This window comes from Sebastes umbrosus, chromosome 5, assembly GCF_015220745.1.
Source record: "Sebastes umbrosus isolate fSebUmb1 chromosome 5, fSebUmb1.pri, whole genome shotgun sequence".
Taxonomy (NCBI): domain Eukaryota; kingdom Metazoa; phylum Chordata; class Actinopteri; order Perciformes; family Sebastidae; genus Sebastes; species Sebastes umbrosus.
In genome coordinates this window covers 5,017,346-5,031,178 of record NC_051273.1, presented here as the reverse complement: position 1 = coordinate 5,031,178, position 13,833 = coordinate 5,017,346, and the positions used below count along the sequence as shown (strand labels likewise).

At 38.9% G+C, this 13,833-nt stretch overlaps 1 protein-coding gene across 1 annotated transcript; it reads right to left on the bottom strand.

Annotated features, from left to right (window-relative positions):
- Positions 1 to 3,709: 3,709 nt before the first annotated feature.
- Positions 3,710 to 13,820, bottom strand: LOC119487868. Its single transcript, XM_037768924.1, has 5 exons — positions 13,664 to 13,820; positions 10,003 to 10,287; positions 6,715 to 7,284; positions 5,914 to 6,127; positions 3,710 to 4,443 (listed from the first exon to the last, which is right to left on the bottom strand). Exons 2-5 carry the CDS (start codon positions 10,274 to 10,276, stop codon positions 4,188 to 4,190), a joined length of 1,314 nt encoding a protein of 437 aa, XP_037624852.1. The 5' UTR covers positions 10,277 to 10,287; positions 13,664 to 13,820; the 3' UTR covers positions 3,710 to 4,187.
- Between the last annotated feature and the right edge of the window lie 13 nt (positions 13,821 to 13,833).

Below are 13,833 nucleotides of genomic sequence, written 5' to 3'. Positions count from 1 at the left end.
CTCAGATAATAGTTAAACATCTATCTATTTAAATGTATTTATGAAAATATTATTTTATTCATTAGATTCAGTTAGACCAGGGGTCAGCAACCTGTACTATCAAAAGAGACATTTTAGGCAAAAAAAATAAATAATAATCTGTCTGGAGCTGCAAAACATTTAATCATTGTGATGAAGGTATCACAGTTTATAGTCTAAGTTTATATGTAAGTCTAATGCAGTGAGGGCCTAAAAGACAATTTACTACGCAGTATTTGGGCCACATTGAGGGAAAAAACATCTGAGATTTACAGAATAAAGTCAGAATATTACGAGAAAAAAAGTCGTTATATTACGAGAATAAAGTCATAACTTTACGAGAAAAAAATAAAATAACACGTAAAACTACTACTTTTTAAATATTATGACTTTATTCTCGAAATCTCAGATTATTTTTTTTCAATGATAAATAAAAATGAAATGTAAACAAAAAAACAGTTATACATTTCCATTTTTCTAAATCCACAGGGAGCCACTGGAGAGGAGCTAAAGAGCCACAGGTTGCTGACCCCTGAGTTAGATGCTTTAGTAAATATCACTTGATCCAAATGTGAAAAATTCAGGAAATACTGAAACCTTTATTTTTGTAAGTTTAAAGTAGTCTGATTTATAACATACAGTATTCAGTAGGATACTGTACAGTATGTTCTCAGTGGCAGCTACTTCCATGAGTTGGACAACACTTACATACACTGATATCTAGTATATAATATAATGGCGATATATTAGATGTGGATACTGTTTATCATACAGTCTTATCTGTTTAGCTCCCTCCAGTGGGATGACATGATATAATGTGACAGACCTTTTGTGTATTTTTATTTTAAAAAACTCTCAATGATGATTATATTAAAATTTGAACTAAACAAAACTGAACTGAGCGGTGTAGGCGCTATTATCACTGACACATTTTGGACAATTTTTATGGACTTTATGTTAATATGTATCTGTGCAGAGGTGCAGTAGCAGAAAGTGGCTGCACTATTGGCAGCTATAGATCAATAAAACAGCCTGTTTTCATTTAATTTAATTTTCATTTATTTTAAAGCCCTTATTAACCTCTTCAAAGCATGCATAATATTTAAATAACATAATTGACTAACTTAAAAACACAGAAATAACAATCACTTCCACCAAAATGATATATTTGTCTGTGGATTAAACTAACAACTGGACCATTTTGGAGAAAAATCTTGAATTGCTCATTGTAGTCTTTAAAATAGCTGGTTTTGTACTTTCACTTTATAGAGGTTAGGACTTGAGTGTGTCTGACCCAGATAATCACATTTGGAGCAGCAGCCCGGCTCTACTGGTTGAGCTACATTCGTGACGTGTGTTGTCATAACAAACACGTTTATATCAGTATAACAATACACCTCTCATGTCAGACAGATCTGCCTGAGTATGATTTATGAACCTGTTACGACTGTGGTTGTGTGTTTGGAGCACTTGAGCAAGGCACATGACTGGAGCTGCTCGATGGCTGACAGCAGCACTCTGTGGTTTTACTGGGCAGCTTCCAGCGGAGAGAGAGCTGATGAATGTGTAGTGAAGTTCAGCTGTCTTTCCATGGATTTAAAAGAATATATCCTATATCCCAGGAGGCCTTGGCAAAGACAGCAACACAGGCAGAGCAGCCTGGCGCTGCAGCTAACGGAGAGTCAATTAATCAGACAATTATTTTTTGATGAATCATTTAGTCTATAACAGCAGTCTCAGGGCTCAAATTACCTCAGTGGAAAAAATAAAACTCAAGTTGAGACTGAAAGTTCATGCTAAACGCTGGAAAAAAGTAGTTGACAACACACAGCAGATGGAGTTGATGTCATGGAGATCTAGATTTCTTTTTAGCAGGATCAAGAAGAAGACATTTCATCTGCACAACACCTCTCCATCATACCTGTCAAACGGCTCTGCACTATGCAATGATGCATGTATGTCATGTATTTCTGAAGAAAGGCAGCTGTTTACCTTCAGATGAGACAGGAAGCATCACATTAACCTCCATGGAAAAAATAACTAGTAACCCACCTCTCTTTAAATTACAAAAAGAGACATTTTGGTTTCAGGGTATTGTCCCAGTACTGTCGTTTTATGGATTGTCTCTATTGTTTTACTTTATGTATTTTTGTACCATTTTCTCCCCACCATGCACCTCTGACCCAATTTATTTCCGCTTTGGAAAATAAAGTTACTTTTGATTTAGTTTGATTTGATTTGCTAGACACAGTTTAAGTGTTTATGTCACTGAAATAAGTTGCACATAAATGCACAGTTTGCTAAATGTTAAATGTTAAATAAAAATAATAAAACCACTTTTTTTATGCTTAGATTTTGCAAAGATAAATACCCATAGAAAAAAGACTGAGGAAAAGTAGTAATGATAAAAATTGTATTAAATTACTTAAATTTGTGGGACAGTTTTAAAGGTACAGTGTGTAGGATTTTGTGGCATCTAGTGGTGTGGTTGCAGATTGCAACCAACTGAGCCGTTTGCCTCACTCAGTGGCCATCTTTACCATAATAACACCACTTTAGGAGCAACAGAAATCAGATGGTGGCTGGCGGTACCACGGCTTTGCACTCACGTTACCACAGTTTAACAAGCGTGTCAGGGAACTACAGTGGCTTTCAGCTGATGTAAAAACATGAAAGGCTCTCTCTAGAGCCAGTGTTTGGTTTGTCTGTTCTGGGCTACTGTAGAAACATGGCGGAGCAACATGGTGGACTCCATGAAGAGGACCCGCTCCTTATGTAGATATGAAGGGCTCATTCTAAGCTAACGAAAACACTATTCTTAGTTTCAGGTGATTTTACACTAAAGAAAACATAGTTATGAATATTATATTACATTTCTGCTAATAGATCTGCCAAAATGTTCCAAAAGTGTGAACATCACAGTAATAAATTGCACATTTAAGCACAGCTTGCTAAATTTTAAAAGACAAAAAAAATACTTTTTTATGCTGGGATTTCGCAAAGATAAATCGAATAGATAAAGTTTAAGGAAAATCATAATGAGAAAAATTATATTAAATAAAATTAATTTGTAGGAAAGTTTTAACAGTAAGTTCTCAACATGCAGGGAGGGCTTATGAGATGGTCGTTTGAGACCCCCGATCTAGAAAATGTAAAATATGATGACTTTGCCCAAAGTGATAAGCCCAAACTTCCAACTTAGTCTGACCTGCAGGGAAAATAAAATACTTTTTGATTTTATACTGGTATTAAACTGGTAAAACTTGGTGCGTAACAAAATAAAAATCATGTGAAAAAAAGCACTGAGTTTATTAAAGACACAACGTTTCGGTCGTGGACCATCGCCTGGCACTTAGCATTTCAGGCTGACAACTGTCAAATGAGTCGCCTTTAATTAAAGTAATTTGGAAAGCTCTTTCATCTCCAAAGAAGTAAGAGCAGTCATCTCCAGCATCCTGTTTTTGTTTTGGCCTCATTTTGCACCACAAACCGAGCGAGCAGCAGCAGCAGCAGCATCAGCAGCAGTGTGAGGACGCCAGCAGGGTGGAGATGGAGAGCAACCAGAGGACATGGAGAGCATGTTATCACATAATGACAGTCCCAGCACTGAAAACACACACTGCAGTTTCTCCAGGAATAAACTGCTCTGTCAAACTGTTCAAAGTCAGCGAGGGAACTGAAAGCTGGCTGGAAAAGATGAAAAGACGTTTATACAAATTGCTTTTATTCTGTCTTTATCATGTACAAACTTTTTGGACAAGTTAGAATAATAAAAAAAAGTCTAACAACTGCAGTTGATTTGCTTGTGGTTTTTTAGGTCAAACCAAATTCAGCCATATATAAAGCAGAGCTTTTAAGTACGTAGAGTTCAAAACATTAAATATAGGAACTGGAACAGCTTAAAAAGACAAATGTTTTAAAAGTACAGCATTGTTCAAAGGCGTCCTCCGACACTAGCGGGGAGAGAGCTCTTGCATTTCAGATAATAAGCATGAATCCACATAAAAAAAGAGTCCTGTATAGGAGGAGCAAAAACACAAGTTAAGCCATCAGACTTGGAGGTTATAGTGGTGGCAGCGTGTGTTGCTGTGCTGAACTGCAGACCACAGGAATGGCCTATTTTGGGAACAGATCTCCTCCTCTGGAAGAAGAAAGCGCAGCTCGCCTCCTCACTGAGCGACCAGGATGTCTGTGGGTAGGATGTCTGGTTTGCCACTCGGGCTCTGTGATGTCTCCCCTGACCAGGAAGAGGGGGTGACCTGATTATAGAGGACGTCCTGAGAGACAAAAAGTGGCTCTTTGAGATGCAGGGTGTACATGAGGAACAGATTGAGAGCCACCATGGCGAGGAGCGGGAAGACGGTCAGGCCGGAGCCGAAGCCTCGCCAGGAGCTGCACACGTTCAGGCTGACCCAGTAAACAAGCCTGTAGAGGATTAAACACCAAACAGGAAGTCAGATCAAGTTCAACCTTCACTGATAAACACTCACAACCTCCCTGACGGTGTTTCATAGAGGTAAACTACTTCAGCAGTGGTGAAAGAAGTATTCAGAAAACTTTTTTATGTGAAAGTACCAATACAACAATGTAAAATTACTCCATTAAAGTACAAGTAACATTTGTGGTTTTGAATGAAATGTCTCAACAACTATTGGATGAACTGCCACACGGCTACAACTAATGTTTTTTTTATTGTCATTGTTTAATCTGTTGATTATTTTCTGGATTAATCGGTTAGTTATTTGGTCTATAAAATGTCAGAAAATGGTGAAAAATGTCGATCAGTGTTTCCCAAAGCCCAAGATGACGTCCTCAAATGTCTTGTTTTGCCCACAATTCAAAGATATTCAGTTTACTGTCATAGAGGAGTACAGAAACCAGAAAATATTCACATTTAAGAAGCTGGAATCGGAGAATTTAGACTTTGTTTTCTGAAAACATTACTCAAACCAATTAATCGAATTAATGGCGATTAATATAATAGTTGACTAAATGTCTCAACCAATTTTCATGGTCTAAACTACCATGAAATTTGGTTCAGACATTCGTGTCTCTCTCTGGATGAATTATAATAATTTTATTCATACCCCAATTTTTCTCATCTCTGGTTTATGAACAAAAAAAAGTAACTAACGACATCCCCGTCAGCCTCAGCTGTACTATGTGTTGGGTGCTAATGTTGGCATGCTAACATGCTAAACTACATAATACAGTAGAGGACAGGAGCTAAAACAGAGTGTTATAGAAAGAGGGTGACAAGAGGTGCTGCAGCACAGCCGGTATGAGAAAAATAAAGCATTTTGTAATATTAAAGCATGTAAACGTGTTCTAAGAGAAACCCAAAATACAAGTATGCATCTGAAAATAAGCATAATAGGTCCTCTTTAAACATAGTTAGATTAATTATGCATTAACAGAAAAAAAAAAGCCAGTGGATTTGAGGATGAAAGACAACAAGCTGTCACAATTTATCCATTGCATGATTTTGTCAGTCTGTCAACACGAGTTTGTAGAGAAACAGTCATGAGGGACATTTAGAAAAATCATATATTTTAATTCTATAAAAAAGCCCAGTCTGCTCTGATTGGTCAGCTGGCCCACTTATGCAAATGTGTTACTTGGTGACATCACCACATTACGGAAGAAAAGGCGGGACTTCAATCAAGACATTTCAGGCAGTTCAGGAGCAGTGTTTCTGTGGGGGAGAGTAACTCCCTTTGGTGTGGACTTTGGGCTTTGTAACTTTGCAGACCTTTTACATGCACAAAAACCTATATAAAATGCTAAAGGAAATGGAAAAAGCATATTTGGTCTCCTTTAAACCAGAATAAAACAGTTAAATCCTGGACCAGTTTCCTTCTTCAAACAACCCTGTGGTCCACATTTGAGCCTCACCTTCCAAAGACGAACATGGTGACCAGTATAGGCACCAACTTCAGCTGGTCTTCAGGCAGTAAAGCGGCCATAACGAGGAGGTTGAGGACGTAGAGGAGTAACTGTTCCAAGGACGCCGTGACAAACAGCTGGTGCACCGCCCGTCTCCTGGGAAACGACTCCTGCAGACTGAAGGAGGCCGTGCAGAACTGGCACACTGCGCCCATGAGCATCGCTGCGAGGGATGAAAGAGCAATAAGTCAAGTTAGCATCTTGAATCTTGGCCATCTTTCCACAAACAACTCCTAGCTGCACTTGATCTCATCTGACAGCACACTTTGTCATTAGAATATCTTCATTTGAATACAGCAACTGCCAGCAGAAGGGCCTACATGCAAATACTCCTCACTGTCATCAGCTTGACAAATAGGTGAGAGGAAAATGGTCTTGACAGGCTTTGGTTTGGATGTCTATGCCACCAGCCCTCTCGTTTCTGCTCGCCCAGGTTGGAAAGTGATTAAAATATTCTGAAACAATTAGGCCACAGCCTGGGAGACGAGAGACGGAGCCAACCTCTTATTGTAGTTTCCATTTAAAGCTATGTGCAGGAGAAGGAAATTATGCTTCTCTGCAGAGGCCCGGGGAGACGTCTGCTGCGCTGAGGTTGAAAGCGCATGAAATTAAAGGGGACAGGAGACGTTGAAACATTCCGAGACGAGGCGGCCAGACAAACCAAATCCTCTCTTAATCTTTATCTTTCATTTGTGGCGCTCGCACGACTCTTTTTCAACGTCAGTGTGCAGGTGTTGTGTTGAAGCGTACCGAGCAGGATGGGGACGGCTGCCACCACGCAGCAGCAGAGGGTGAAAACGATGCGGCTGACTGAGTCGGGGCAGTCGGGGGGTTTAATGGGGACGTAGAAATAGAGTGCATAGAGGAGCCCAGCTGCACACAGAAGAGAGGCCAGGACTGAGAGGAAAGCGGGAACTCGGCCGCTCTGACAGCATTTACACTGGCAGCAGCGGCAGCAGCATTGTCCCCGATCTGAAGCCTCCCCCGCAGCCTCGCAAGTCTCTCCCCGCCCCTCTGAGCTCCACACTGTCAGCTCCACGCTCTCCGGTGGTGGGCCTATCAGAGGCCGACCCTCATCCACGGTGCAGTCCAGATTGGTGGATTCTGGACTCCATCTCGGTGTGTCTGTGCCGTTGGGAATGTCTCCCTGAGAGGCCGGGGTTGGATAGCTGATGCAGTTTTCCGTGGCGTCGTCCAAATTGTGCGCTGTGATGATCGGACTGGAAAGAGTTTGATCCAGCAGCTCCCCCTCCTCCGTCTGATCCGCTCGTGGCTCCACTGGGAGGTCGTCGCTGGGCTGCTGGTGGCACGGAGCAGAGCCTGTTCAAACCAGAGCACAGTTTAAATCACAACCCAAAACCAGATACTGAGATCAATCAGCTGCAGACTCACACTCATCAATCACTCCCTTACTGGGGCACATGGCGGGATTAACCTATTAGGAGGCCCCAGGGCCGCAGACGACTGTTGGGCCCCTATTGACTCCACCTCCCACCCTCGTGTGTTTGTACCCTCCTCCACGTTCCCACAGTTTACACATAAACCAACAAGTACTCCTATGCAGGAATATTACAATTAGGGCTGTCAAAGTTAACGCGATAATAACGTGTCAAAGCAAATTCATTTTAACGCCACTAATTGGTATCAACTGGTATCATATGAAACTAGAAAACCTAAGGAATCCATTGGTATCAACCAAGGAGGTTAAATAACCCTCTAAACTTATGCTAACTTTTGGCAAGGAAAAACTTTCATGGCCATTTTCAAAGGGGTCCCTTAACCTCTGACCTAAAGATATGTGAATGAAAATGGGTTCTATGGGTACCCACGAGTCTCCCCTTTACAGACGTGACCACTTTATGATAATCACATGCAGTTTGGGGCAAGTCATAGTCAAGTCAGCACACTGACACACTGACAGCTGTTGTTGCCTGTTGGGCTGCAGTTTGCCATGTTATGATTTGAGCATATTGTTTTATGCTAAATGCAGTACCTGTGAGGGTTTCATGACAATATTTGTCATTGTTTTGTGTTGTTAATTAATTTCCAATAATAAATATATACATACGTTTGCATAAGCAAGCATATTTCTCCCATGTTGATAAGAGTATTAAATACTTGACAAATCTCCCTTTAAGGTACATTTCAAACAGATAAAAAATGTCTGATTAATTTGCGATTAATCACGATTAACTATTTTAATTGATTGACAGCCCTACTTACAACATTATCATAAGTTCTCTTTGTGTCAATTAGTTTGGATTACGGGTGTCGCGATATATCGGTATTGAGGATAAGTGATATTTATAATTTAATTTATTAAATAATCCAGCACCTCTTAAATCACGGTTATGGTTACAGACTCTTTCTCCACTCCCTATACTTGTATTTTGCGTGTAATTAATTTGCTAAAAAATAGACAAAACGCACAATAAACAAAGTTAAAGATGAATTTGACTGATAGCGTTAATATATATATTTTTTTTCTCAAGTTTTCTATTGATATCACATTAAAATCCTTGTCGTGAATTCTTTTGGCCATGTGAAAATCTGATATCGTGACAGCCCTAGTTTGGATGATTTGACTGAATATATGCACCACATGAACACAATACAAACGGACATAACTACAGTCCTGAAACTAGACCCTCTTCAACACAGCACCACAAGATAAAGTCATGATGCACCTTTGTAGAAAACTGAACTTCAGTGGTGCAAATTCCTAGATGCAATTTGCAATTACTCAAATACCCTTTAAAACTCTGTCTCTGGGGATCTGGCTCCCAGCCGGTTGATAATCCAGCTTTGGGTATTTTGTTAAACTGATCCAGATTCATCTTTAGTTTTTAATAAGTATAATCATATTAAATTATTCACTTTCTATCAAGCATCTGGTGTTGTTGTAGAAATCTACAGATGTTCTCTCAACCTTTACAAAGGTGTTTCCATCGTTACTGCAGGTAATCTTATCAACATCCAAACATTCACCTATACTCTACACTCACCTAGACTTTGTCTCCTATCTGTTTTGACTTACCAAAAAACCTGTTACATTATTTATTGTGATATATACCTGCCCTTTATTAGACACAGCAACTGCTGTTGCAGTGGTGAAATGTTTGTCAGACAAGAACAGAACTTTTAACATACGCACTTTTATTCCATGGCTTTTTGCTCGGCACGAGAGTAGCCTTTTTTAATCCTTTTTCCTTTCGTATTGGTTTTAACACTTTTATTATTTTGATGTCCTGTTGGTTTTAAATTGGTCTTAGTGTTTTATTATGTTGTTTTTATGTTTTTATGTTTAATTGTACAACTCTTTGGTGTACTTTTAAATGTGCTTTATAAATAAATTTGGATTGGATTGGACATACAACAAACAAAGAACTGTGTCTCCTGTTGACAAATAAAATCTCCCACAAACAAAGGCTCCTTTCCTAAAACACAGATGTTATATATATATATATATATATATATATATATATATATATATATATAAACAACTGTCCAGAAGAACTCATGTAGGACATTTTACTAAAAAGTGGAGTCCTTAAATCATTATATAATGAGCATCTTCAATCTAACCTAAATCATATAAGAAAACAAAGCTTTTCCTCTTCAGGGAGACAATTAAACCTGCCTGTTTCCAAAGTGAATGGTTAAATACCTGAATTTAACTGTAATGGACTCAATTTATTACCAATTAAAACAAAATCAAAAGTTAAAAACATGTCTTTTTCCCCACCTCACAGTGCTTTTGTTGTTTCCTCACCAGCACTACAAACAACACATTGCAACCTGTATAAAAACATATATAAAAAGCATGGATGTTGATTCAGTCCAGAGATCCTGCAGGTGGATCCACACATCAGCTAAACCTTAAAGAACTCTGTTTATTAACTGCTCTGCTTTAATCACTCTGTCTCAACTCTCTTTGGATTCAGTCTGGACTCAATCATCCGCCTTTGTTAATCTGCCTCCCCTCAAATCCTGCAGCAACGTCAGACAGACAGTAAAAAAACAACAGTAATAACTCACTCCTCGGCTGAATGTTTGCTGGTGGCGGTTCAAGGGAGCGCTGGGAGCCGGAGACGGAGTGGGAGGACGAGTGCAGCTCCTCCACCGAGGACTCGGGGCTGTCTGACACCGGCGCCAAGGAGATCTGAGTGTCCAGGTCCAGGAAGGGGGAGAAGGAGAGCCGGGTCGGGTCGATGTCCTGGAGCTGGTTGATGATGTCGCTGATGGACTCCTTCATGCTGTCGAGCTCCTTCACATTCTGCCGGTTAGTGGCCTGAAGCCCCGAGGTGCTCATAGTCACACAGCCTGAGAGGACAAAAAACAGTTAAAAACACCAAACCAGGGACACACAGGGCAGAAAAACCGCCTCCATCCTCCTCCGAGTGTCTTTAAAAAGCAACCCACGGCGTTTCATCTTTCTTTAAAGCATCTGGTGGCACTTGTGCACAACGATGCCACATCATCATAAACCCTCACAGAATATGGAACATCATTTTAAAAGCTTTGGAAACAACACAAAAGTTAAGAAGAGTTGAGAGTTGTTTTTAGATATTGTCAGATTTGTACTCTCCTTTCTTCTACCTGTACAGCACTTTGTAACTGCTGTTTTAAAAATATTCATTTTACCACTTTTTACTAACAAAGGCAACATTTACCCTCTAAATTAGCCCAGTATGAATCCTTAAAACCAAAACTTTACTGGGACTTTGTGTGGAGTGATGATGCCAAACTGGTCATGTGAGGAAAGGGGCTTTTTTAAGGGAATAAAGGAAATCAGTGTTGATGTGTCTGTGGTTGTACGATAATCAGCACTGACAGGAAGTCAGAGTTTATCTTCCTCTGCGAGGTAAAGCTGCCTCTGCAGGTTTGAATTGTTATCATTTAAGTTTTCTTGAAACGTTTTCACACAAATCAACATGTGTAAAACTCTTAGGAATAACATGAAATAGGACTGAGTAACAGCTCTAAGTAAGAACAGACTGGAATACCTATTTCTAGTCCTGTATCCAAAAGATACCAAATATAGAAGATTGAAACTTTTGATCATGCAGCCAAGACACTGAGGTCATGACCTCTGAATTTATTCCTAAGAATCTGGAGGATTTAACAACCTGCAGGGATTTACTTTCAACAATTAAAAACGTATTCATGGTGGGTGGTGCAGACTCATTCTAGTGTGTTTAGACTCAATATACTTACAGTTGACTTAAGTATTGGAAGAACTAAGGTTAGATATCAATCAGGAGTGTAAGAAAATATTGATGAGCATCGTGATATTATGTTTTGTGATACTGTATCGATTCTCAAATACACTGCATCGATTTTAATTCATAGTTATGCAAAGATTTGCGACAGATAAAGGTTCATTTTGTGTTGTGTTTAAACCCCCGCCGCTAAATAACAGTGTTATAAACCATGTTCAGCCATTTGACTCTTAATGTCTCTTAATCTGAGACAGGTAGTAGCATAAAGGCGTACCGCTAACATTATTTTACTCAGATTTTATGCATATGGTGTTGCAATATATCTCCTTGCCTAAAGTAGCGCAATATATTGCAAAATATTGAAATGTAACCCCAGTATCACGATACGTACCGTATCACCACGTTCTATGCTAATACACAGCCCTAAAATCAGTAGGAGTGTCTGTAAAATACTTAAGTTTGGGGCGTTTTCTTTCCAAGAGTTAAATGAGAAGATGAGAGTGGTATCAGTCTTCTCATCTTACTTTTAGCAAGAAAGCAAATAAGTGTATTTCCCAAAATGTTGAACTATTTCTTTAAGAAAATGTATCAAACTGTTAAATGAATCTGCGTTAAATAAAAGCTTTGCTTATATTCAATATGGGGTAAAGGTAGAATAGTAATTCCTGCTTTAAAGCCATGCCTCTGACCAAGCTTTTGATTCCTACTTGAATTCGGTTGATTCCTATCGAGGTTCGATACCCGGATCTCTCCACCAGAATATAATTCCTTAAATTCATGACCTCAATATTTCTAAAATCTGCAGCTATGAACCTGCATGCAGCTTTATGATGGAGCGATACTTTAGCACAGTGGTTCCCAACCTTTATGCCTTGTGACATCGTATCTCATCTTATGACCTCAGTGTGGTCGTCATGTGGTTGTGAGCAGTGATCTTTGTCTTCCAGGATTTTAAGGATTTTTAAAAGCCTAAAGAGGTCAAAGTATCCAGGATTTCACTTATTTTTAATAGTTTTAGAGACCTGGAGAGGTTAATATGTCCAATATTTAACTAATTTAGAGGATGTTTATAGGCATAAGGAAGTGAAAGTAGGTAGTATTTCAAAAGAAAATAGCAAACTTAGAAAAAAATAAGTTTCTGTAGGATTATATCACTAACAGGGACAATACAGTGACACACTGACAGTTGACATGCCGCATAAGTACTTTTACTTTTTATACTTAAAATACATTTTGTTGTAAATGATATTACTATATTTTGCACTCCCCACCTCCCCTCCCCTCTCCCCCTTTTTATTTTTATTTTAAATTATTTGTTGATTTAATTTATTATTACTCTCGTATTTTTGTATTATTATTGTTTGTTTTGTTTTTTAACTCTATTCTTTCTTTTTATCATTATTATTATTATTATTATTATTATTATTATTATTATTATTTATTTTCTTAATTTTATTTCAATTTTGAATGTTGAAGTTGTTTTCTCTAACATAACTTAATGAGTTTGTCTATAAGCTCATCTACTTAAAAATTGCTTTATAAACTATTGTATTTACGAACTGTAAATTGCATATATGAAAACAACCTTGAAAAAAAACAAAAACATTTTGTTGCCAATAATAATGTGCATTGAGTAAAATTTTAATGCAGGACTTATAATGGATTATTTTATAATATTGCAGCTTTTACTGAAGTAAAACTTCTTTAACCACTATTGGTTACTTTTTCGGTCACTTCTTACTAGAGATATAACGCGTAAAATACACTTATAGTAGGATGATTTGGACAAAAGCGTGTGTAAAACAGCAGTAAATCACGCGCCTTTGTTGTTGGAGCTGCATGCTGAACTCCAGAGGTTTTCATTAAACATCTGCACATCTGCACATCTGCACATTGAGTTTGGAGCGTTTTCTGCTGGATGGTTTTGGCGCACATCCAACTGTGGCGCACAATCGGTACGCAAAACCTGCGGTGGGGATGTTTCTCCAAACAAATGTGGACTTTACCATGTATAGAGCTTCACTTTGGGACTCGGAGGGGGATAAATCTGGCTGCTTATCGGAGGTGGATGTGGAAACGCGCGTATAGGAGCAATGTGCTCTTACTGGGAAAAACAGAAAGGACTTCTCTCTTGCTGCTGAGCAACTATTTCTTTCTTCTTCTTTTTTTTTTTTTTACAATTCCTCTTCCACAAAGCCAGTGAAGTGTGGTCGTGTATGGTTTAGCTTAGGGGCTGCAGGAAATGCCTAATTTGGTGAGAAATAAATCAAACGCGCTCTCGTGAATGTGCGCGTAAAAGGACACACAAGTCTTTCTCAGATAGCAGCAGTGAAACTTTATATTATGAGGCCATTCAGCAGCAATTACAGCAGTCAGCAGACACATTTCCCACACAAGTGTGCATTAATATAGCTCCATGAAATGCCCGTTTACTTTCAGTTAGAAGCATGAGAAAGGACATGTAGAAGTGGACTTACTTTAGTCGGAGGTTGCAGAGGATTTGGTGAGTTTACTCTTCTCGCAGTACAACAAAAAAGAGAAACCTATCCTTCTTCTTCTTCTTCCCTCCCCCTCCGTTTGCTTTTTGTCTACCAGGATTCTGAACTTCTGAATCAAATTTCAGCACGGACAAAATACTAGGATTTTC